Source organism: Engraulis encrasicolus, chromosome 19 (genome assembly GCF_034702125.1).
Source record: "Engraulis encrasicolus isolate BLACKSEA-1 chromosome 19, IST_EnEncr_1.0, whole genome shotgun sequence".
Classification (NCBI taxonomy): Eukaryota; Metazoa; Chordata; class Actinopteri; order Clupeiformes; family Engraulidae; genus Engraulis; species Engraulis encrasicolus.
Genome location: NC_085875.1, coordinates 9,104,688 through 9,127,689, shown reverse-complemented (window position 1 = coordinate 9,127,689; position 23,002 = coordinate 9,104,688). Strand labels below are relative to the sequence as shown.

Below are 23,002 nucleotides of genomic sequence, written 5' to 3'. Positions count from 1 at the left end.
CATTGCCTGATGAAGGTCTAGTACCGAAACGTCGTTTATTAAAGAAAGAACAGCGAAATGGTCAGTGTGCGGGAGTTTCTTGAAGAATATCCATTTTGTAGAATGTTGGGAAACTGACATTTTTGTATATGTATGAACAGCCATCCGGGTACTTTGTTCTTGAATGTGTGTTACGCCCCTTTTTGGGGGAAATCAAACCGAATGTCTCATTAACTTACATGCAACATGGGCTAGACTGAATTAACACCGTCCATGCTTCAGCGACGGCTGTTTGGCTATATTATTTGAGCAGTCGGCAACACGTTTTCCGCATGTTGAGCGTGAACAACGCTTGTCTACAGGTCCTTGTCTTTCGTAGATTTTTTTCCAACACCACCAATTGACTTGCATTGGCTTATCCGTCAATGTTTTCCCCCAAAAAAGGGGCGTAACACACATGGCACACGTCACGCTGTTCATACATGTTATCGGGCTTTCCATTGCATTGCATTGCAAAATGCATTCCATTTAGGTTTAAAAAGTATGTTCTCAAAATATCTGAAAGGCAAGAATTCACACATAGGTGATAGGACTTCTGAACAGCTATTTCCAATAATAAAATACAACAGTAAAAAATGGTGGATACACCATTTTGCCACGAAACCCTTCATATAGTATACTTAATATGTTAGCCTACATCTTATCATATATGGCACTGTTTCCCAACCAGGGGTACGTGTACCACCAGGGGTACGCGAGCACACTGAAGGGGGTACTTGGAAAAATGTAATTTTATCAAATGCATGAAGCATTGTCACACTGGAATAGAAAAAGCAATGTAAAACACAAGTTAGGGGGTACTCATAGCACAACAAAAAGGCTTGGGGGGTACATGAGACAAAAAAGGTTGGGAAACACTGATATATGGTATGCCTGTACTTCATGGTGAACCGCATGCCTTGTGATCTAGCTGATGTATCCTGTCACCTTAATGATATGACAAGGACATATCTGCATGAGCTAGACTAGATTACATGGCAAGGCAATAGCCTGTTGAGTAAATTGAGTAAACAGAGCATGAAGGGAAAACTACATGATGGATAGGTACATTTTGTAAACATACAATTCACCATACAGACAGACAGGCAGGCAGGCAGACAGGCATCAATTGACCAGACAGGCCGTCAGATAGAAAGATAAAATGGGTGGATTTCAACAGCAATGCGTCAGTTCTGATGCCACCACAGCCACCTTCAAAGTCGCCAGGTAATGTAGGCCTACGTATTACAAGTGTTGGGCATGTTATGGTCAGACGAATTATTACAGAGATTTAGCCCACAAGATTTGAAGAAAATATGTCCACCCATTCAAAAGTTAGTGTGCAAACAAAAAGTCGACCATCTTGAAAGTCTGCCATCTTGGAAAGGTTGGCCCCCAAGACTGATGGATGTTGGTCACACCATCAGGCATGCAGAGGCAGAAAAAAGTAAATAAAAAAGTGTTGAAGATTACACTATCTTAAGCACACTTTAAGTTACTCAAATGTGCACCCACCCCCTCCAGTTCCTGTTGTAACTAGAAAAACTGATGTATTTTGGTGTGTGTGTGTGTGTGTGTGTGTGTGTGTGTGTGTGTGTGTGTGTGTGTGTGTGTGTGTGTGTGTGTGTGTGTGTGTGTGTGTGTGTGTGTGTGTGTGTGTGTGTGTGTGTGTGTGTGTGTGTGTTTGTCTGAGTGTGTGTGTGTGTGTGTGTGTGTTTGTTTATGGATGCGTGCCACACATTTTTTTATGTGTTCCGTGGCTGTATATGTGTAGGTGTATTATATGTGTGTGTATGTGTGTTTGTCAATGTAGGCATGGATTGGGTTGCTATGCTGTGCTGCACTGTGCTGTGGTAGCTAGTGCAAGCCAGGGGAAATTTGACCTGGCTGTGCCTCGGTGATGGACAGAGATCTTTGGCTTCCTTGATTAGACACAATTTCTGGCCGCATAAATTACCGTTGGGTGTCACTGTGAACTTTCGGCAGCGCTGTGACACCCGTAATTGTGTCCCCTGCCTGTCCCATTGCCTTGCTGAACATGCACTGTTTTCTTACCCCGGAGAGTGAGAGAGAAAGGGAAAAGAGAAAAACCAAACCGCTATAGATTTTTTTCTCTCTGTTTTTCTGTGATGGATGGCAGGTTTTAAATTAGACATCAGCACCACCTCCAATCATGTGTGTTCTTTACCTGTGTGTGTTTAAAGTCTGAGAAGTCATGGTGATAGGTACAGTAAAATAGAAGTATTCCCTCAAAGTCGGTGCAAAGTAGACGCTGTATACGCCGTATACCCTCCGTCAAACATGAAACTTGAATCTAATGTGATCAGGGCTCCATTTGCCTTTTTCAAAGACACCGGGCGGGCGGCCGGACCGGCTTCCCGAAATGCACTCCCATGCAATCTCCACAACGCTGGCAGCACCACTAATAGGAAACAGGAAATACAATTTCAAACCAATCTCATGAAGAAAAAGAGAGAGAGAAAAAATGAAGGGCAAAACCTACGACGTGGCAGCAAACACCCCACCTCCCCAACCACACTTCTCTTTGGAATAAAATTGTCTGTCATCCTGGGTTTTAAAAAAAAAAAGAGAGAGGAAAAAAAGAGACTCTATTTTCCCTCCACTTACCGTACCTTAAACAGCCAGCAGGCCATCCGGGTCACTGTGGCTGGTTTGATTGATTCCCGGCCGACAGATGTGATATTAGCTTTGTTGCTAATCGGGTGATAAGCCCTGCGAGAGGAGCTGTGCCTTGACGGCCTGCGTTATCTTTCTTACTCTCTCGCACACGCTCACGCACGCACGGTTTACAGTGAGTCTGAGTGTGAGCGCAGATACGAACTGCACTACTATACTCGGATGTCTGATCGTCTAGGACAGCTTTTTAACTGAGCTGTTATGGACTGAATGCGCTGCTTGGCCACAGTATCGTGCTTGTGTGTGTGTTTGTGTGTGTGTGAGAGACAGTGATTGTCTCGCTGAGAGAAAGTATTGGCGTAGCATGTTCAAGCTAGCATCATTATAATTAGCTCAGTCATTACTAAGACCATCCCAGGAGCTACGGCTATGCATGGTGTCTGCTGATTCAGTTGTGATAGAACTGAGAAATGTGTGTGTGTGTGTGTGTGTGTATGTGTGTGTGGGATGGTGCATTTGTGCACATCTTTGTACCTTATGCGGCAGGTGTACTGTACGTGTGTAATTGTTTGTGCCAGTGATAAGAAACTAGAAAAAGAGTGAGTGTGTTTGTGTGCGTCGGACAGTACAATAGGGAGAGAGCGTGTTAAATTTGCTGTAGAGTCCGCCTGTCACACTAGAAATGTGTGTGTGTGTGTGTGTGTGTGTGCGTGCGTGCGTGCGTGCATGCGTGTGTGAGTTTATTGCAAGTCGATGTGTATCTGGCAGCATTGGCCTTGTAGGCTGTCGTCAGCAGCCACCATCTCCTCCTCCTGCTATTCATATTCTCTCCTCTTTCCTCTATTCCTCCTCATATCTCTCTTCCTCATCCTTCTCACCATCATCTAATTTCTCCTTCTCCTCCTCTTCTTCCCTCTTTTGCTTCCTTTTTCTACTTCTCTTCCTTCTCCATTTTATCCTCTCTCCTCCTCCTCTTCTATCTCCTTTCCTTCCTTCTTGTACAACTCCCCTCCTCCTCCATCTCCTCTGACTCATCTTCCTCCCTCCTTCACCACCTCCTCTTCTTCCTTCTCGCCTCCTGCTTGTACAAATCCCCTCTTCCTTCATCTCCTCCTCCTCTTCCTCCTCCCTCTGCCTCCTCCTCCTCTTCCTCATCCTACTCCGCCTCCTCCTCCTCATCCTAGTCCTCCTCATCCTCCTCCCTCCTTCTCCTCATCCTTCTCCACCTCCTCCTATTCCTCCATCTCCTCCTCCCCCTCCCCATCATCCTCCTCTTCCTCCTTCTTCTCCATCTCCTCTTCCTTCTCCTCTTCCTCCCCCTCTTCCTCCTCCTCATCCTCCACCTCCTCCCCATCTTCCTCTTCCTCAATCTTCTCCTCCTCCGTGCGGCACATGTGGGCTTCAGCGAATCAGATATGGCCGCCATGAATCAGCCACTTAATGCCCCGTTCCTGCTCATACACTACAGTGCAGTACAGTGTGCAGACGGCCAAAGCACTCTCCATTACAATCTCATATTCTCTCCATTTGTCCCACCCTAGCGTCTCAGAATTCCCCATCTACACACACACACACACACACACACACACACATAAGACTACAACATATAGACTAACACACACACGCGAGCGCGCGCACGCACGCACGCACACGTACACACACACGCACGTACACACACACGCTCGCACACACATGTACACACACACACGTACACACAGGCACACGCGCACACGCACAGACGCACGCACACACACACACACACGCACGCACACACACATATGCACACACACACACACGCGTGCGCACACGCACAGGCACAGGCACACGCACACACGCACACACGCACACACACACACACATGTGCACATACTTCTGCACACACTGCACATCCTACCTTGACACCACACACCCCACCCCACCACACCCATTCACCATAAAAAGCTGTGAGTCCATGCGCTGGTGCATGCGGTATGTAGTAGTGGGTCTGGATGAAAATCAATGGTGAGGAATTATAGTCTGGTAATGAACATGGCTTTTTCTGCCGCCGCTGAGGGACAGAGACAGGCAATCGCTCGCTGCATGGCAGAGTGACCTTCCTGAAGGCGGTTACAATGGCCTCTCTCTCTCTCTCTCTCTCTCTCTCTCTCTCTCTCTCTCTCTCTCTCTCCCTCTCTCTCTTCTATCAGTATCTGTCTTTCTCTTTCCCTTCATCTGTTTTTCACTACTCTGTCTTCCTGCAGGCTTTTGACATGGACACGCTTTATCTTCTTTCCTTTTGCTTCTTCTCTTTCTTCATCTACATCCGTTTTTCCTTCCTTTGGCTCTTTCTCTTCCCCCTATGTCTCTCTCCATCACTCTCTCTCTCTCTCTCTGTCCCCTTTCTCCATCTCATCATCTCGCTCTCTTTCTACTTCATTCTCACTCGGTCCGCCTGTCTTTCCATCCCTCTGATTAGAACATGGCCTACTCTGTCGCCCAGGAAATGGCCCCATCAGCCATAACAATCCATTTCTGTCGCAGGAACTTGACAAGAACAGAGAGGAAAGGAAGTACAAGTGGCCGCTTTTTTCCCTTCCCGACCTCAGAATGTAAAACCCTGAAACACTTTTCTTGTCTTTTTCTTTTCTTGTCCTTTTGTTCTGGAGGTCAAGCAGGGCAGGAGGTGCCTTTTTGTCTGAGAGTGTGTGTACAGTACACGGAGACTCACGATGACCTTTTTAAGAAAAGAAAGGTCTGTCCTTGTACAAAGGCCGCCCAGAAGACAGGTCCGGAACACTGCATCATAATGGCAGCCATGTTCTTTTCCCCCTCTTCCTCTCTCCCTGTCCTGTTCCAGTGCTAAGGCAATAATATTAACCAGTAATATTTCATTATATAATGCTATTTCATTTTTCATTGGCGTGCCAGCGCGCGCTATCCCTTTCATGAGTGGAGTGAGTGGCGAGACCCTTATCTTGTCATTACATTACTTTCGCCCGCATAATTGCGGCGCTGATATCGACAGGTCGGGAGAGGCCACACACCACTGCCACCCACATTCATAAAGGAGTGTTATGAAACCTTTTCTCTGCTCCACCTTTTTTCTCACTCCTGCACACACACTGCCTCTCTCCTTCTCTCTCTCTCCTTCCCTCTCTCCGCTTTCTCCCTCCCTCTATTCATCATTTTGTATTCTCTCTCTCTCAGCCTAAATTTGTTTCTTCTCTTTAACTCTTTTCCCCTCTCTATGTCCTTCTCTCTCTTTCTTTTTCTCTCTGCTTTATATCTGTCGCCACACTTAGCGCACCCACTCCCTTGTTTATTTTTTCTCCTTCAAATTCAGTGTGACTGACCCCAGCATGAAGAGAAAAGTATTAGTCGCATAATCTATGCTGAGAGCAAGGAGGAGCGAGAGAGAGCTAGAGACAGTAAGGAAGGATATGAGAGAGAGCGAGCGAGAGAGAGAAATGGAGGGCAGGAACTAAGAGGATGATTTGCTCTGTTGGTGTGTGTGTGTGTGTGTGTGTGTGTGTGTGTGTGTGTGTGTGTGTGTGTGTGTGTGTGTGTGTGCGCGTGTGCATGTGTGTGCAAGCACGCACGGATTCTTGTGTGTCCAATGCATGTGTGTGTGTGTCCGTGTGTGCGTGTCTCAAGCTGAGAACCTCTTCTTTAGAAGCATCAATGAGCATGTGTACATGTGCAGCCCAGCCTGCATTATTATTCAGCGTGTCTGCTTATACTGCTGTAACATCCTGGCCTTGATGCAAATAGCCATGGATATTTCATGCTTTATCAGAGGGGAATACGCTTATAACCTCTCCACCACTTTCTGCTGCGCCTTCAGCATTTATTATTCGTTGCAATCTGTGATGTGTGTGTGCTAAGGAAAGCGAATTTGCCCCACATCTATTCCCATAATATTAATGCTAAATATTAATGTAGCATTATAGCATGCTTAGCATAAACATAAGGCTGTCTGTCTGTCTGCTTGCAGACTTAATTAATGTCCTGCGGATTGATAATTAAGCTGTGTGTGTGTTTGTGTGCTAAATAAACGAAATGTCTAATCAGTGACATCTGTTCTTTTTTTTGCTTGTGTTTTTACAGGTGTCACAACCTAACTTACAATGGAAAAACTGCTGGTCTGTCTGTTAGTCATTGGAATGGCAGCGAAGGCCCAGACTTGTCCAAAGCGCTGTGTGTGTCAAGTGCTCTCCCCCAACCTTGCCACCCTCTGTGCCAAAAAGGGGCTCCTGTTCGTCCCGCCCAACATAGACCGCAACACCGTGGAACTCCGGCTGGCCGACAACTTCGTCACCAGCGTCAAGCGGAAGGACTTTGCCAACATGACGCGGCTGGTGGACCTGACACTGTCGCGGAACACCATCAGCTACATCACGCCGCACGCGTTCGCCGACCTGGAGAACCTGCGGGCGCTGCACCTCAACAGCAACCGGCTGACGCGCATCGCCAACGACACCTTCAGCGGCATGTCCAAGCTGCACCACCTCATCCTCAACAACAACCAGCTCACGCTCATCAGCCTGGGGGCGTTCAACGACCTGCTGGCCCTGGAGGAGCTGGACCTGTCCTACAACAACCTGGAGACCATCCCCTGGGAGGCCATCCAGAGGATGACCAGTCTGCACACGCTGGGGCTGGACCACAACATGATCGACTACATTCCTGAGGGCACCTTCTCGCTGCTGCAAAAGCTCAACCGCCTGGACGTCACGTCCAACAAGCTCCAGAAGCTCCCGCCGGACCCGTTGTTCCAACGTGCGCAGATGCTCGCCAACACGGGCCTCATTAACCCTTCCACGTTTGCGCTGAGCTTCGGCGGCAACCCGCTGCACTGCAACTGCGAACTGCTGTGGCTGCGGCGGCTGACCCGCGAGGACGACCTGGAGACGTGCGCGTCGCCGCAGCACCTGTCCGGACGCTACTTCTGGTCCATTCCCGAGGAGGAGTTCCTGTGCGAGCCTCCGCTGATCATCAGCCACTCGCCGGAGACGCGCGTCCTGGAGGGCCAGCAGGTGGCGCTGAGGTGCAAGGCGCGCGGCGACCCCATGCCCGCCATCCACTGGATCTCGCCCGAGGGCAAGCTGGTGTCCAACTCCTCACGCACCGTGGTCTACACCAATGGCACGCTGCATATCACCATCACCACCGTCAAGGACACGGGCTCCTTCACGTGCATCTCGTCCAATCCGGCGGGCGAGGCCAACCAGCGGGTGGAGCTCATGATCATCAAGCTGCCGCACATCAGCAACAGCACCAATAACATCCAGGAGTCGGACCCCGGCTCCTCGGACATCTCGACATCCACCAGGGCGGGCGCCAACGGCGGCAACCAGACGGCGGACGTGAAGACCAGCATGGACAAGAGAGTGGTCATAGCCGAGGCCACGTCGTCCACGGCACTGATCAAATTCAACTTCCAGAGGAATATCCCCGGCATTCGCATGTTTCAGATCCAGTACAATGGCACATATGACGACTCTCTGGTTTACAGGTAAACTCTTGTTTTTTTCAACATCCATCTGTTGCTTGCAATCATGATTCATTAGGTCTTTCTTATTTTTTTTTTCTTTAATGCTAAAGTCTAAACGACTGTGAAATGGTGCTGACTAAAAAAACCCTCCAGCTATTACCATTAATGTGTACTCTATGAGATGGCATTTCATAAATCTCGTTATTCAGGCTCTAGTGGCGCAGAGCACCCACGTTGAGTGTTCTTTTAAAAGGAAGCCAATAGAAACAATTAGCTTACCTAACAAGCACAGTTCATTGAGGCTGCCAAACTCTTTTAGACTGACTAAGGCCTTTGTCCGAATAATGAGAGTGTGCCGATGGAATTAGACAATGACTACACTACATTATGGAATTTTTGTGTGTGCACCGTGCACTCTATTTCTTTCTCCCTCTCAGTCTGTTCTTAGTCTGTCTGTTCTGTTTCTCTCTCTCTCTCTCTCTCTCTCTCTCTCTCTCTCTCTCTCTCTCTGACGCACACATACAGGGCACAAGGTTATGTTGTATGCACAGATACACATGCGTGGGTACATATCGCATGCATAGTCACACATATACCCACACATACATATGCATGGCTAAACACAGTACACTGTGTATGCAAAATGTCTGCACACTCTAATTTTCATGTGTTTTCTTTAGTCTCCAAAAAAAGAAAACCTCAAAGTACTAAAAGTGGGTCGAAAAAACAGGCCTGTATCCCACATTTACAAGACACTAGAGGCTGATGCGCCCATTTTGTTTGGAAGGCATCCGAGCTCGAAACTCCTCAATAACTCCAAGACACTTACACAAGCAAGATTCGCTCGCCAGCAACAATTAACGGTGACAGCAGCCAAAATGGAAAAAACAGAGAGAAAGAGAAGAGCACTGCAGCAGCCGAGTGAATTAACGAATTAATCCATCACTTTTTCTGTGTTTATCTAATGAAGAGGTGGAGATCAATCTTCACACGCCTGAGGTAGAGGAAGGTGACAAGTGGGAATCAATCTACCTCCTCTGAGGTCCTGGCACAAATCCGGTTTTAAAATCCCCTCTAGAGCAATATGCTGGGGGATACTCTCTCCCTTGGCTCAGCTGGCAGTGGGCTTCCAAATCAGTGAGCACAGTTACATGCAAGGAATATTCCGATTTTAAATGAAATGGTGGTAGTAGGCTTACGTAAAGAGAATGCTCTGCCTTATTTGGTTTGCGCACAAGCAAACTCTTTTATTATTGCTAATTCAGCCATGTTATTCCAGTGGCAGTATTCCAGTCCATTCCAGTGGCAGAATGCTGTTTCCAACATGTAAATGAAATATTCCGGAACTTGTTTTAAACTGAATACTGACAACATTCCATTACAGACCAGAACACACTGTAACTGTAGACACTGTTGACTCAACACAGTATATTTTCTCAGTGTGGGATTCAGTACAGTAGGCTAGGCCCCTGTAGAGCGATTGCAGAGGGGGTATTCTCTCCTCTGGCTGAGCTGTCTGTAGGCTCCCAAATCAGCCTCAACTCAGTGTGGGATTCACATACAGTGGGGTAGAGTGAAATGTTTTGATTTGGAATTACATTCGAAACAGGCTTTACCATAAGACAGGATGTGGGACAATCCTGCTTTAGGTAAATCGCATCGATGTTCAAATCACATCTATATGAATTTTAAACACGGTTCTAAAGAAGGTTTGTGGAGATGGGGCGGATTTTAAATAAAAAGTAACAAAAGATAGACAAAAGCAGATAAAGTCATCAGGAGTGAGAGGCTGGCTTAAGCATTCATGACTCTAAAGGGTGTTGGAGAGAGGGAACAGATTTTAAATCTAAGTACCAAAACAGATGAAAGAAGATAAAGACATCATGAGCAGGAAGCTGTTTTATGCATTCTAAAAGCTGCCTTTAGAAGAGTTTCAGTGGCTACACAGATATAATGAAAGGATTAGGCTGGGTTTATTGTGAAGAAAAAAAGTGTTTCTGTAGAAAAAAAGAAATATATATAAATAAAGTAAATGAAGTGAGACTTCCCACAAGGATGAACAACGCAGCAGAATTGTCCTGGAAAATATGGCAAGGATAAAGCAAACTCTAGTCAAAGCACACACAAAGAGACTAGCATTTTACATCTCCTTTGTCTTCCATAATCAGGAATTTGTTACTAATCAAGATATCACTGCGTTCTTAGGATGCCAATGTTTCAGACTACTAAATGCATTTCTGCTACGTAGATAAGAAGATACTTACATAGGATATTATTTACCTTTTTGAAGACATAACCCCCATCGATTCCACCATTTCCTTCCATTGTTGAATCAAAAACCACTAGAAAATAATCTGAAATAGATAACACAGTAAATTCTGCAGTGTTCATTTAACACTTAGAGAGTTCATTTGAGTCCATTTGGACTTAAATGAACTCTGTAAGTGTTGAATTAACACCACAACATTTATTGTGAATGACACCGTTTAAGCCACTCTTTTAGAAAGGACAAAGTTTTCCAGTCAGCTATGAGAGCATTCCAAGAAATTCGGAGCATACCCATAGAATTGGCAGTACTATAGTATACATCATTAACCCTTGGGGAAAAGCTTCTGGGAGATGTCAATCACTGTCACTGTCACTTACATTCTCTGAATGAAGCAGTAGAAGATGAGGATGACGAAAATTAGCTGAAAGTGTATTCAAAGAGTATTTAAGAGTTCAACGAATATGCATAGTTTTAGTATATAAAGAAGAAAGGAATGCAAAACCCAACCCTCCCATTTGTCAATGCCACGAACAAGTCTGCCTCCTGGTGCTGCTTCAGTCGCAGTACTGATGAAAAGCATTACGGTCTCTCTGTCTCGCTGTACAGAACTACACAATAAATGTTGTGGTGTTAATTCAACACTTACAGAGTTCATTTAAGTCCAAATGGACTCAAATGAACTCTCTAAGTGTTAAAGAAATAAGCCCTTTATAAAACCACAGCAGGACCCAGCATGTGTTTACTATCACAGGGAAGACATTTGGCCCATTTAATCTAATTGTGATATTGTGATGTTTAATTGAGAAATTTTCCAAATGGATTTTCAACAAATCCGTCTGTTATATGGAGATCCGCTAAAAGGCTGTCTAAAAGCGATATAGCTTGCCAGAGGTTTTTTTTTACACAGCCATCAGTTCAACAAATTAGGCTGAGGGGTAAACTCCCATAACACTCATAGCATCACTGCTACATTGCACAGTATACATAACTCCATTTAGGTTGCACTTAAGCATATAAAATGAAATATGATTCGATGTTGGGTTCTACATTGGCATGTATTTTGAATAAAATGATAAGCAATCTATTACGAATTACAAATAAAGTGGATGCAGAAGGTTTGCACTCATTGCTCTGCTACTTCCAGGTTGTAGACTTTGTAGTTGTTGTCAGGTGGTTGCGCACATCCAAATTAACTTTGCATCTGCCATACTCATACACCTAGTGAACATTCAGGGGCATCAAAACGTGCCGCTTTCAATTAAATATAGTTTATATTTTTGGAGCATAAACGCAGTGTACAGACCAGTGGTTTTCTTATGACCATCTATGTACCGCACACATACTGAAACCTTAAAACCGTCGGTCCCCAACCAGACACATGGTGCCTATGAGTACCTGTAGTTCTGAATGACAAATGTAAGAATCGCAATGGCCTGTGTCTGTCAGAAGCAGCTCGTTCTCTTTCTCTCTGACATGGCAGAACCTATTTGTTTTGTTTGTTTATATTGTTTTCTACGTGTTGCCGGGTAAAAAGGAAAACACAGAGTAGTACCCTGCTTGGTAGTAGACCAGGGTTCACTGACTGCATGAAGAGATCAGTCAGTGGCTGTGTGATTGAATTCAGTCATGTGGGTGCATTTATGAATTAATGATGAACATGCAGAGTAACGCTGTCAGCCATTTCGCTCAACTCCACCCGAGCCAGAGGGGGGAAGCATGGAGCGGTGCACTGGATGTCTTATTTCTGAACGTCAATGCTGCCTTGATAAGCCTCCATCAGTATGCTTCATCTACCATAATGCTCCGTGGATTGTTTATGGATTTGAACACAGATGCCGAAACACATTGTTTGCACGCATGTGTGATTGTTTCCCTCCTTTAGGCTTTAGGCTTCCTACACCCCTGCCCCCTGCCCCAAGCACACACACACACACACACACACATGGCCGTAGCCAGGAATTTGAAATAAGGGAGGTCCATAGTGCACTCGCAGCCCGCCAGAATTTTTTTAAAGGTGCACTGTGTAGGATGTTGCCCGGAGTATCTATTGTAACTATGTTGCTCATTGAAACTATGCTGTCTTTTGCCAATTTTGGTCTTTTCGCTAAATAATGAACTAATATTTACTAGTATGACCACAGTTTACAGTATGTTTTGCAGCTGAAAAGATTTCTGGAAATTTAAAATGGCGGACAATGGAGAAGATCCCCTTTTTCATGTATGAAAAATATTATTTTCTCTAAAAATAAGGGAGGTCTGAACCTCCCTTACCTCATATGTGCCTACGGCCATGCACACACACACACACACACACACACACACACGCACACACACACACACACGCACACACACACACACACACACACACACACACACACACACACACACACACACACACACACACACACACACACACACACACACACACACACACACATACACACACACACACACACACACACACCATGCACAATGATTTCCCTCACTTGAATTGCTCCTAATCAAGAATATGAAAGCCACTACTTTGTTATCCCTCTGCTGTGCCTTATCAACAGCAAACAGCGCGTGTTACAGCTTTACCAAGTTTCAGATGCAATCTTGTGTACACATCTCTTGAGGATGGCAGGGTACCAAGTTGCACTTTTTTTGGTTAATTACTCAGCGTTCATCTGTTCTATTAATTACAGTGGAACGTTATTGTTCTACAGGGGGGAGTCTAGAGCCTTTTGGGTTTTCTGGAAAATGTTTGATTAGAGTACAAATATTGGCCCAAAGGCCATCTTGACACACAACATTGGTATTGTTAGGATATCTTTTCTATTAACTTCACTTTTCATCAAATGAACTGCCTTAACAACAGCCGATTAATTCACAGAATGATTTTGTCATGCTGCAAGCAAAAACATGCTTTTGCAAAGCTTGTTGGGGTGCACATACAGGCAAGCATCATGCAATTGTCTTTGATTGGTCTTTACTACAGACACAAAGTGCAATTGACATTTGGCATTTCATTTTTCTGAATGTACTGCACATGCGGGGAAAATTAGGGACTGTGGGGAAAAAAAGTCAATCAAAGACACATAACAGGCATGGAAACACACAAAAGCAAGTGAATAGTAACTGTTAAGTCTATCAGTGTGCTTAGAGCGAGACAAAATGAACTCAGTTTTATAAAAGTTGGAATGGTTCTGTCAATATGTGTGTGAGGATAGTGGAATTGAAAAAAATCCCAAGTGCAAAAGTACAAAGTGCTGCCAATGTTTCAACCTCTCTGCTGTTTTTTCCCCAGCTTTTTAACTTTCTAGTTAAAAACTACCTGTTTTCCTCTCTCTCTCTCTCTCTCTCTCTCTCTCTCTCTCTCTCTCTCTCTCTCTCTCTCTTTAAAATTCATGATGTGCCGTGGGGCTGGATGAAGGGAAGGGAGAGCCAGGTGGAGTGTGGGAGCCGTTGATAAGGGGAGAGCATTGTTCACGCTGACGGAGCCTCCCTCTGAGGGTAATACAAGCCCTGAGGACAGGGACAGTGGAGCAGCCCTGGAGACAAAGGGTGGGGGTGGAGGTGGATGGTGGTGGTGGTGGTGGAGGCCTGTGGCCAGAGCACACCTACCGTACCTACCTAGAATGCAGCTACCTTTTGCCTGCCAGGCAGCCGCTGAAATGCAAAACGTTCACATTGCAAAGAAAAGAAGAGAGACGGAGAATGGAAAGTCAGTGAAACGTCCGTGTTACGCAGAGGAACAGAGAGAGTCAGTGAAGCGCTCTTGATGCAGAGAGGGCCAGAAAACAGGGTTGTTGAAACCAGGGGTGGACTGGCAATCTGGCAAACCGGGCAAAATCCCGGTGGGCCGACGCCCCTAGAGGGCCGGTGATGTCGGTTTTTAAAAATAATTGTTATTAATGTTTTTTTTAAAAAAAAATTGACCGGCGTCCCACAATTTCGTGCTGACGGCCCTCGGCCCTCCTCCAATGACATCAGCCCACACATAAAGGGGCTAGAGGGAGGGGGTGTCCCATTGGTGCATCTGAGTCGGACTTAACTATTAATTGCGGCCCCACCCCTACCATGCATTACGCGCGCAAATTTGAGACACAAGCGATGGAGAGACTAAAACTAAAAGGTGGTGTGGAAAAGCTTGCGGAAAAGGAATAAAAAAAAAAAAACTTGCAGCAGAGGCAAGATAATGTGTTCACGCATGTAGTGTTGTAGCAGCAGGAGAGGGACAACAACTTCTGCATGTTGGAAGTGAAGGAGCACGCTAGGAGACAGCAGGTGAAGCGGCAGTAGTAGCCTCTACGAGCCCTGACAGGTATGAGTCAAGTCTTTCAAACTTTAGGATACTCCATGCCTCTCCCCAACTCTCACTTCAGCATTAAACATTAATATTAAATAGGCCATTACTTCCCACCACTATACCTGTAAGTGTGCTTGAGTGCTTTGAACCGGTCGCACGACTCACGGACATTTGAGAAGACAAACATTCCATACACCAAACCACTGACGTGAATAATATTAACAATATAGTAGCCACGGCAGTGTGCCAAATGTATAGCATTAAATGGAACACCAGTGGTGTTGCTCTAAAGCATTCCGTGTACCAAATGCGTTTCGAAGACTGTCAAACTCATGCCTACTCTCACTAAATATTCAGCGATCGTTTGCGTAATCACATTTACCACGCAGTGAAAATGTCCATATGTCTTGTAACGGTTGTCGCGTCTCGCGTGTGGAAAAGGTTTGCCAAACGGATTTTTTTTTTTTATTCTTGGAGCACAATCAAACCATATTCTGTAGGTAAAGACCTAGCATCTCTCTCTCTATCTCTCTCAGCTGTTATTTTATCCAGGATTAGAAATTAGAATGATTGAAGAATTTCTTTTGAATATGCTTTTGATACAGTTTTATCTGTAGACTATTTTATGTAGCCTACCACTTTCAGCACTGCTCATTTTGAAACTTCAGTATGTTAACATATTTGACACACTAAAGCATTGTGGTGATAGGCAGTTCATGATTGTCTTTCATCATTCAAGCTATTAAAGTAGCTTCCTTGTGCAATGAGAGATGCATTTTGATAACAGGAAATTAACCCCTCTTCTAATGCACCTGTTAGAAGAAACCCTCAATTTAACATTAATCTAGGTCAATTTTATCAGTAGGCTATACACTCAGGATTGTACTGCTGGGCATTGCTGCCTGTCGCACCTCCTCTGGTGCCCATGGGTCAGCAAGAGAAAATAAGACTTGTGACACAAACATCTTTATTGTATAAATTATTAGACAAACAATACACTGAATACTATATTAATTTGAATATTTTGCAAGTGCTGCATTGTGATAAATAATCTATCTCCCTCTTCTCATCTAGTCAAACCAGGCCAGGATGAGGTTGAGTTAGAGAGAGAAGTAGAGTAGGCCTAGATTACTTTTGCTGTGAGTGTGGTCATCTATTGCATTTCTAAACCACTGCCCAACCTAAGATTCATTTTAAATAAATAGTTGATATAGTCAGCACACATTTCCTGGTGTTTTCTGGTAGCTGAAAGAGAGATTCATGCATGAATATTGCGCCTTTTCGCATAGGCCGCTTGGTCAATAAGTAATCGCATGTGCTCCGCTGATTATGAGGGGCCGGTCTGGGCCAAAAATGCCCGGGCCATTTTGTTTTCCCAGTCCAGGCCTGGTTGAAACCTATAGTAGTAGGCCTACTATATTATCGAAAGGGACAGAGAATAGAGTTTGTGAAAGACTCTTATGGCAGGCAGCAAAAGAGAGCAGAGTCAGTGAAAATGGCAGGCTCATACAGACGCTGTCGGGTCATGCTTGCTATGGATCTGTAATATAATTACAGTCTTTAAACAGCAATCTATGAGGCTAATCAGTTAATAACTTCACCCATTATAGCAGCCATTGTTGCAGCACAGCATAAGCCCATAGAGTTAGTTTCCTTAATAGTGTTTAAAGCATTTTACGTTATTGGTGAATATCCTGATCATGTGTCCGAACCGGTGTCTAAATCTTGTCAGTCAACAAATATAGTATAGCTCAGGGGTACCCAAACTTTACCATGAGGCCCCCCATATACCAGTAGATTCCAACTAAGGTCGCCCCTTACATGAGTCTTGCCACACTATATTTTTCTGTGCACCCCCTTTCACAACCATACTGTATGTCTGTGTGGAGCCCAGTCTCGCGAAAAAATCAACTGTAAGCTTTGTGGTGCCGTCACGTTTTTCGTGGTTGGGCAATGCTCGCTGTCATCCCCAGGCTACGAGAGTGAGAGAGTGGGTGAGAGAAAGGGCGAGAGAGAGAGCGCGAGTGCCCCAAGCAGCGTACATTCCAGGAGGGAAGCCCTGTCGTCGTGTCAGCTTCATGTCATCTCTCCCTTCCTCCAACTATTGTCCCTAACCTTAACCCTAACCCTAACCTTAACCCTAAACCTAACCCTAACCCTAAATCGCTTGTTTGAGATGTTTAATTACCGTATGAAACTAGTGAGTCCCATTTCCAGTTACCCTTCACTCACGCTTGATTGTTGACGTCCGTCCCCATTATTCTTCCCCCCAGACCCAAACTACCAGAATTGTCAATTCCCCCTTTCATCACCCAACCACGACAAATCTTGTGACGGCACCACGAAGCTTACAGTTGATTTGTTCAGTTTTTTCGTAAATATCAAGTCAAGTCAAGTCAGCTTTTATTGTCACTTTCTTCATATGCACAAGACATACAAGGGAAATGAAATTACGTTTTCTCTCTGTACCATGCCAGGACAGACATACAAGACATAAAGTGCAAGACATGACAGATAACAGTGATGGACTGGTAACAATAAGTGGTCAATAATAAATAGAGTACAAACATTTAACATTTGACATTGAACATTGAACATGTAAACAGAAGATAAGATAAAAAATAGAGTGTAGACATTACAATAATAGAAAATAACACTGACAGCAGCAATAGTGTTCCAGGACTGAGGTAGTGCAGGTAGGTGCAGTCCCTGGTACAGTGTGTGTGTGTGTGTGTGTGTGTGTGTGTGTGTGTGTGTGTGTGTGTGTGTGTGTGTGTGTGCGTGCGTGCGTGCGTGCGTGTGTGTGTGTGTGTGTTTGTTTTCTTGTGGGGTAGTGCAGGTCCAGTCCAATAGTGGAATACAAAAAGTCAAAGCTATGCTGTATCGTCCAACATGGTCAATTTTAGTCCAGTGGTCAAGTAGCAGCATTTAGCAGCATAGTTGGAGGTGCAAGTCTCATAGTGCAAGCAGTTCTTGGAGTGGAGATCAGAGAGTGCAGGTAAGGTGCGGTGAGGTGTGGTGCAGTCACATGGAGCAGTTCCATAGGGTGTGTGTGTGTGTGTGTGTCTGTGTGTGTGTGTGTCTGTGTGTGTGTGTGTGTGTGTGTGTGTGTGTGTGTGTGTGTGTGTGTGTGTGTGTGTGTGTGTGTGTGTGTGTGTGTGTGTGTCTCTCTGTGTGTGTGTGTGTGTGTGTGTGTGTGTGTGTGTGTGTGTGTGTGTGTGTGTGTGTGTGTGTGTGTGTGTATTTCACAAATGGCACGAGATACGGTTGCTGTATGTCAGTGCCCCACTGGGATTACAATGCCATTGCAATGCCTTCTGGGTAGAATTTTCTAACATACACACGTGTATCCTGCAGCAAGCATATCACTTGCCAATCAGTGTGGTTAAGTCGGTTGGCATTTCAACCTGTCCTTAGTCCATGTCTAACATGCATAAATGTTAATGAGGGCTCTCTGTGTTTAACCTCACGGCTATGAAACTGGTGGGTAAGAAAGTCTGATTGTCTGCTAAATGTCTTGGACAGAGGAAATGATTGGCTTGAGTTCTGTTCCTCAGCAGTAGTCAGGATGAGATGAATTCCCTTGCATTAAAGGCCCAAATAGGTTGGCACTGTATGGCTAACCTTTAGCAAATGTCTGAGTGTCTAAACCATTGTCAAAGTCAAAGTTATCAATAGAAGCAGTGTAACATTTCCATGGTTCTCATTACAGTACGTCTGGAGAAATCTATGTTCCAGCATGCTCTTGCGGTAAAATAGTATTGTGTGGCGCAGCCTCTACTGTGTGTGCATTCGTATTTCTTAAACAAACTACAATCTCATTGCTCACACTTCCCCATAGTACTGTTGTCAGAGACAACTGAGGTACAGGAATCTGAAATCTTTTGTTGTAGTCAATCCTCTCAAAGAATGATTCCACCCACAACTCAGTGTGGTATATGCACAGTGAAGATCTTTAAGCATACTTTATTATCACTGTTCACAAAGACGGTACAGTACATTGAGGGATTGTGATGCAATGCCCACACTTGAAGCTGTTGCCAGAGAGAGTTGGGGTGCAAAAAACTCCAACACCTTTGTTGCCTTGACAGTTCCTCTTTCACAGAATGATTCTTCCCATGAAGTTCCCAAGAACTTCTTGTTGAACAATCTGGTGGCAGGGCCCAGTATGACCTGTGTGTGTCGAAGTACATTAACCCCTTTTGCGCAGACCCTATGTTATAACCCTACTGTCACCAAAATTGTAACGACTATGTCTCAACTTGTTACTTAAGACTCTCTGCATTGTCCTAGCAATGCTATTATGATGTAGTTGAGCGTTTTCAGCAAATATTGAATACCATAGACCCGCAGGCGACCTCTTCTGCACAAAGAGGCTACAGTCTCGTCTTCCACAGAATGATTCCTCCCATAACCAAAAACTTCCTGGTGCATAATCCGACCACAAGGATGCAGCAAAATGACCTGTGTCTATTTAAGTACAAAAATTGTTAGGCCTACTGTATACCTCTGTTGTTGCTATTCCTCCACAGAATGACTCCTCTCCTTCCAAATACGCAGTACAACCTTGTCGAAGAACAAAAAGTCTTATACCTTTCTCGTTGCCTTGACGTTTCCTCTTCCACATAATGATTCCTCCCATGAACAAAAGCTTCCTGAAGTACGGTTGCCTGCGTGCGTTGAAAAATAAAATGGTCTAATACTCTTTGTTGTTTTCTTCTCGTTTCCTCCTCTTCTGCCAAAATGATTCCTCCCTTGAGCAAACACTTCACAACATTTAGCAGACTGAAGTCTAAGACTCTTGTGGTTGTCTCGTTTTTTCACAACAGAATGATTCCTCCCACGAGCAAAAACTTCCTGGTGAATAACCTGGCGGCGGGGACGCAGTACGACCTGTGCGTGCTGGCCATCTACGACGACGGCATCACCTCGCTGACGGCCACGCGGGTGGTGGGCTGCGTGCAGTTCACCACCGAGTCGGAGTACCTGCGCTGCCACTTCATGCAGTCGCAGTTCCTGGGCGGCACCATGATCATCATCATCGGCGGCATCATCGTGGCCTCCGTGCTCGTCTTCATCATCATCCTCATGATCCGATACAAGGTAACATTCTAAGTTCATTTATTCATTATTTAAGTTGAATGCATATTTATTTTACTCATGTGCTATTTATATTCTGTAATCATTCATTAGTTTATTCGTTCATTCATTCATTTATTCATTTGTTCATTCATTCATTAAATTGTCATCATCCCTGGCTCCCTATCCACTACAGGGGTTGAATCCATATCGTTAATTCTTCAATGTTTGCAGAGTCTTGCACTTTCCTTTCTATCAGATCTTGTAAAAGATCAAATATATCATCTAGGGTTCTAAGGTGACCAAGTCTGCCTAGTTCTCTGCTTGCTGACCAACCACCGAGCTCTCCCTTTCTCTAGGCTAAAAATCAGAGGTTTCCAGGCTGTTGCAGTGATCGGGCCTAAGATCTGGAATGAAGTACTACCACACATACATTTTTTTAATTATTATTTTCTCATGATTACTACTTTTTGTGTTTTATTGATTTAATTACAGTCCGCTTAAGTATTCTTTTCAGGATTATGTTTTAATATTGTTATCCATCTCCATTGTTTATTATTGTTATATTATTATTATTGTTGCACTCAATACAATGATAACTATTATCACTGTTAATGATTTCCATTATTACTCTCCTTAATATTATTTCTTTATGATTTTTTTTTTTAACTGAGCAGCTTACAGCACTGTGGTCTGCTGTTTTTATTGTTTTCAAAGTGCCATATGAATAGATGTCATGAGATTGGATTTTATATGATTTGATGTGGTCTTCCTTGTGATACAATTATGTACGGATTAAACAGATTTTTATGGTATTGATTGTATTTCCGCTTTTTATTTATTTACTTACATGCATGGTATGTCATTTGTGCCTGTACGCTTAGGGTACTGTAGGTTAGGATAGGTTAGACTAGGTTCTCATCATCCTCATCATCCTCATGGTCCTCTACAAGGTATTGTACTATCTCTGGATGTTATGCCACTAATTATACTTCCCAACTAGTTTCTATCTATCTATCTATCTATCTATCTATCTATCTATCTATCTATCTATCTATCTATCTATCTATCTATCTATCTATCTATCTATCTATCTATCTATCTATCTATCTATCTATCTATCCACTGCAAAACTGCACTGTATAGTAGCCTAATTTATTAATTTGTAGCTCCTGTAGTGTTTATTGTTGCACCTTCCATCTTCCATCATCCTTGTAGTCTTCATGGCTACATGGTGACATTAGACCGCTTTGTGGCTTATACTGTCTGCACTAACCATTGCATTTTCCCCTTTTTTGAACAGTGTAAGCTAACATTTGCACTCATATAGGAAGCTGCTTTCCGCTCTGCACTAGACCATCTGCTGCTTTTATCACTGCTGCTGCCTGCACATGTAAAAATGCAGTGTTGATTCACCACCTAAACAGTGAATTTACAGTAATGTAACATCCCCTAGGGTGTATTTGATCCCAGAGTACTCTCAAAATTACTGTAACAGCACTGCGTTTTTACTGTGTACTACCTGATGTCACTGCACTGCACTACGTACAGTATAACTCCTTTGTATGTCTAGTGCTGAACCTGTGAAGAACTTGGCACAAAAAAAGCTGACTTTGTCTTTGTCTACTTTGACTTTTGAGGTGTGCAACGGCAGCGACGCGGCCAAAGGGCGGATGAGTGGCGGGAGCACCACCAACGTGCACTCGCAGACCAACGGCAGCCAGTCGCAGGGCTGCACCGTCACGCCGTCCGTGTCCAAGCAGGCGCTGGTGGCCCTGGGGTCGGCGGCGGCGGCGAGCGAGGCCAGCGCCGGAGTCGGAGGCTCTGACAGGGGAAGCATGAAGGGGCCGCCGCCCGACACGCTGACCCACTCGTCGGAGACCACCACGTCGCCGTCCCTGGCCGAGTGCTCCACCGCCACCTCCCAGCTCAGCCAGGGCTGGACCGCCACGGGAGCCGGCGGAGGAGGAGGAGGAGGAGGAGGAGGAGGAGGAGCCAGCGCCTCCTCCACGGGCACGCTGAAGGGCAAACGCAAGGCCGGCGCGCCCAAGCCCGCAGCCGCCGCTCCCATCCCGGGCCCGACCTGCTCCACCACCTCCGGCTCCACCTCCGCCAAGAGCCCCGAGGCCCGGATCGAGACCCTGCTCGACGCGGAGACGCAGAACACCAACCGCAACAACTCCACTGCCCTGCAGCTGCAGCAGCAGCAGCTACTGCAGCAACACCACCAATACCAACAGCAGCATCCCCAGCACATGGTGGCAGGGTCGGCGGCCACGTCCGGCTCCGGCTCCGGCTGCGGCTCCGGCCCGAGCCCCGGCCCCAGCCACCACCAGTCCCCTCTGCTGCCCCCGGCGCGCTTCAAGGACACGCCCATCCTGCGCCGGGTCCACCCGCGGCCCTCCGGCGGTGCCAAGTACATGACACTGCCCGTGGAGGGGCCCCGGGTAAAGCGCAGGTACTCCCTGAACGAGGACCTGTCCAAACACCACTGCTACGTGGGCTCCGGCTCCAAGTTCGGACAGGTGTGGTCGGGCAAGCGGAGCCTGTCCATGAACGGGATGTTGCTGCAGCCGGATCTGGAGAGCGGAAGAGCTTACTCTGGCTCCAGCTCCAGCGCGGAGTGGATTCTTGAAAGCACTGTGTAAATGTTGACGAGGACAAACAGTGGGGGCAGAGTGACCAAGCGTGTGTGTGTGTGTGTGTGTGTGTGTGTGTGTGTGTGTGTGTGTGTGTGTTACTTGTGTATTATGTGTGTGTTTGTATGTAGGTATGACTGCATGTATGGAAGCATGTCTGGCTATGGAAATAAGTGTGTGTATTTGTGTGTGTGTGTGTGTGTGTGTGTGTGTGTGTGTGTGTGTGTGTGTGTGTGTGTGTGTGTGTGTGTGTGTGTGTGTGTGTGTGTGTGTGTGTGTCTGTGTGTCTATGTGTGTGCGTCTGTGTGTGTGTGTGTGTGTGTGTGTGTGTGTGTGTGTGTGTGTGTGTGTGTGTGTGAGAGAGAGTGCGAGAGAGAGAGTTTCTCTGAGAGTGTGTGCATATGTGTTTGTATGTCAGTGTGCCAGAGAGTGTCAATGGAGTGTTTTGCATCATTTTTATTGACTCCCCCACTACCCCTAAAGGATTTATTTGTCTATTTTTGTCTCCTTTTTTATTTTCATGAAAAAAAACAACAAACAATGGTCAGGTTATGCCTGACTAATCAAGCTCATCTTTTTTTAATTTATTTGTTCGT

General features: G+C 45.4%; 1 protein-coding gene across 4 annotated transcripts in view; it reads left to right on the top strand.

Moving 5' to 3' along the window:
- The window catches only part of lrfn5a (leucine rich repeat and fibronectin type III domain containing 5a), a 78,698-nt gene extending 56,217 nt beyond the window's left edge, over nucleotides 1–22,481 (top strand). For 3 of the 4 annotated variants that reach the window (XM_063224039.1, XM_063224036.1, XM_063224038.1), the window contains exons 2-4: nucleotides 6,742–8,149; nucleotides 19,518–19,791; nucleotides 20,127–20,562. In XM_063224039.1, the coding sequence (XP_063080109.1) occupies nucleotides 6,762–8,149; nucleotides 19,518–19,791; nucleotides 20,127–20,171 (1,707 nt within the window). In that variant the 5' untranslated portion in view covers nucleotides 6,742–6,761 and the 3' untranslated portion in view covers nucleotides 20,172–20,562. Of the gene's footprint in view, nucleotides 1–6,741; nucleotides 8,150–19,517; nucleotides 19,792–20,126; nucleotides 20,563–21,407 lie in introns of those variants that run through there. The other variant, XM_063224040.1, reaches the window with a different exon arrangement.
- The last annotated feature ends 521 nt before the right edge of the window (nucleotides 22,482–23,002 follow it).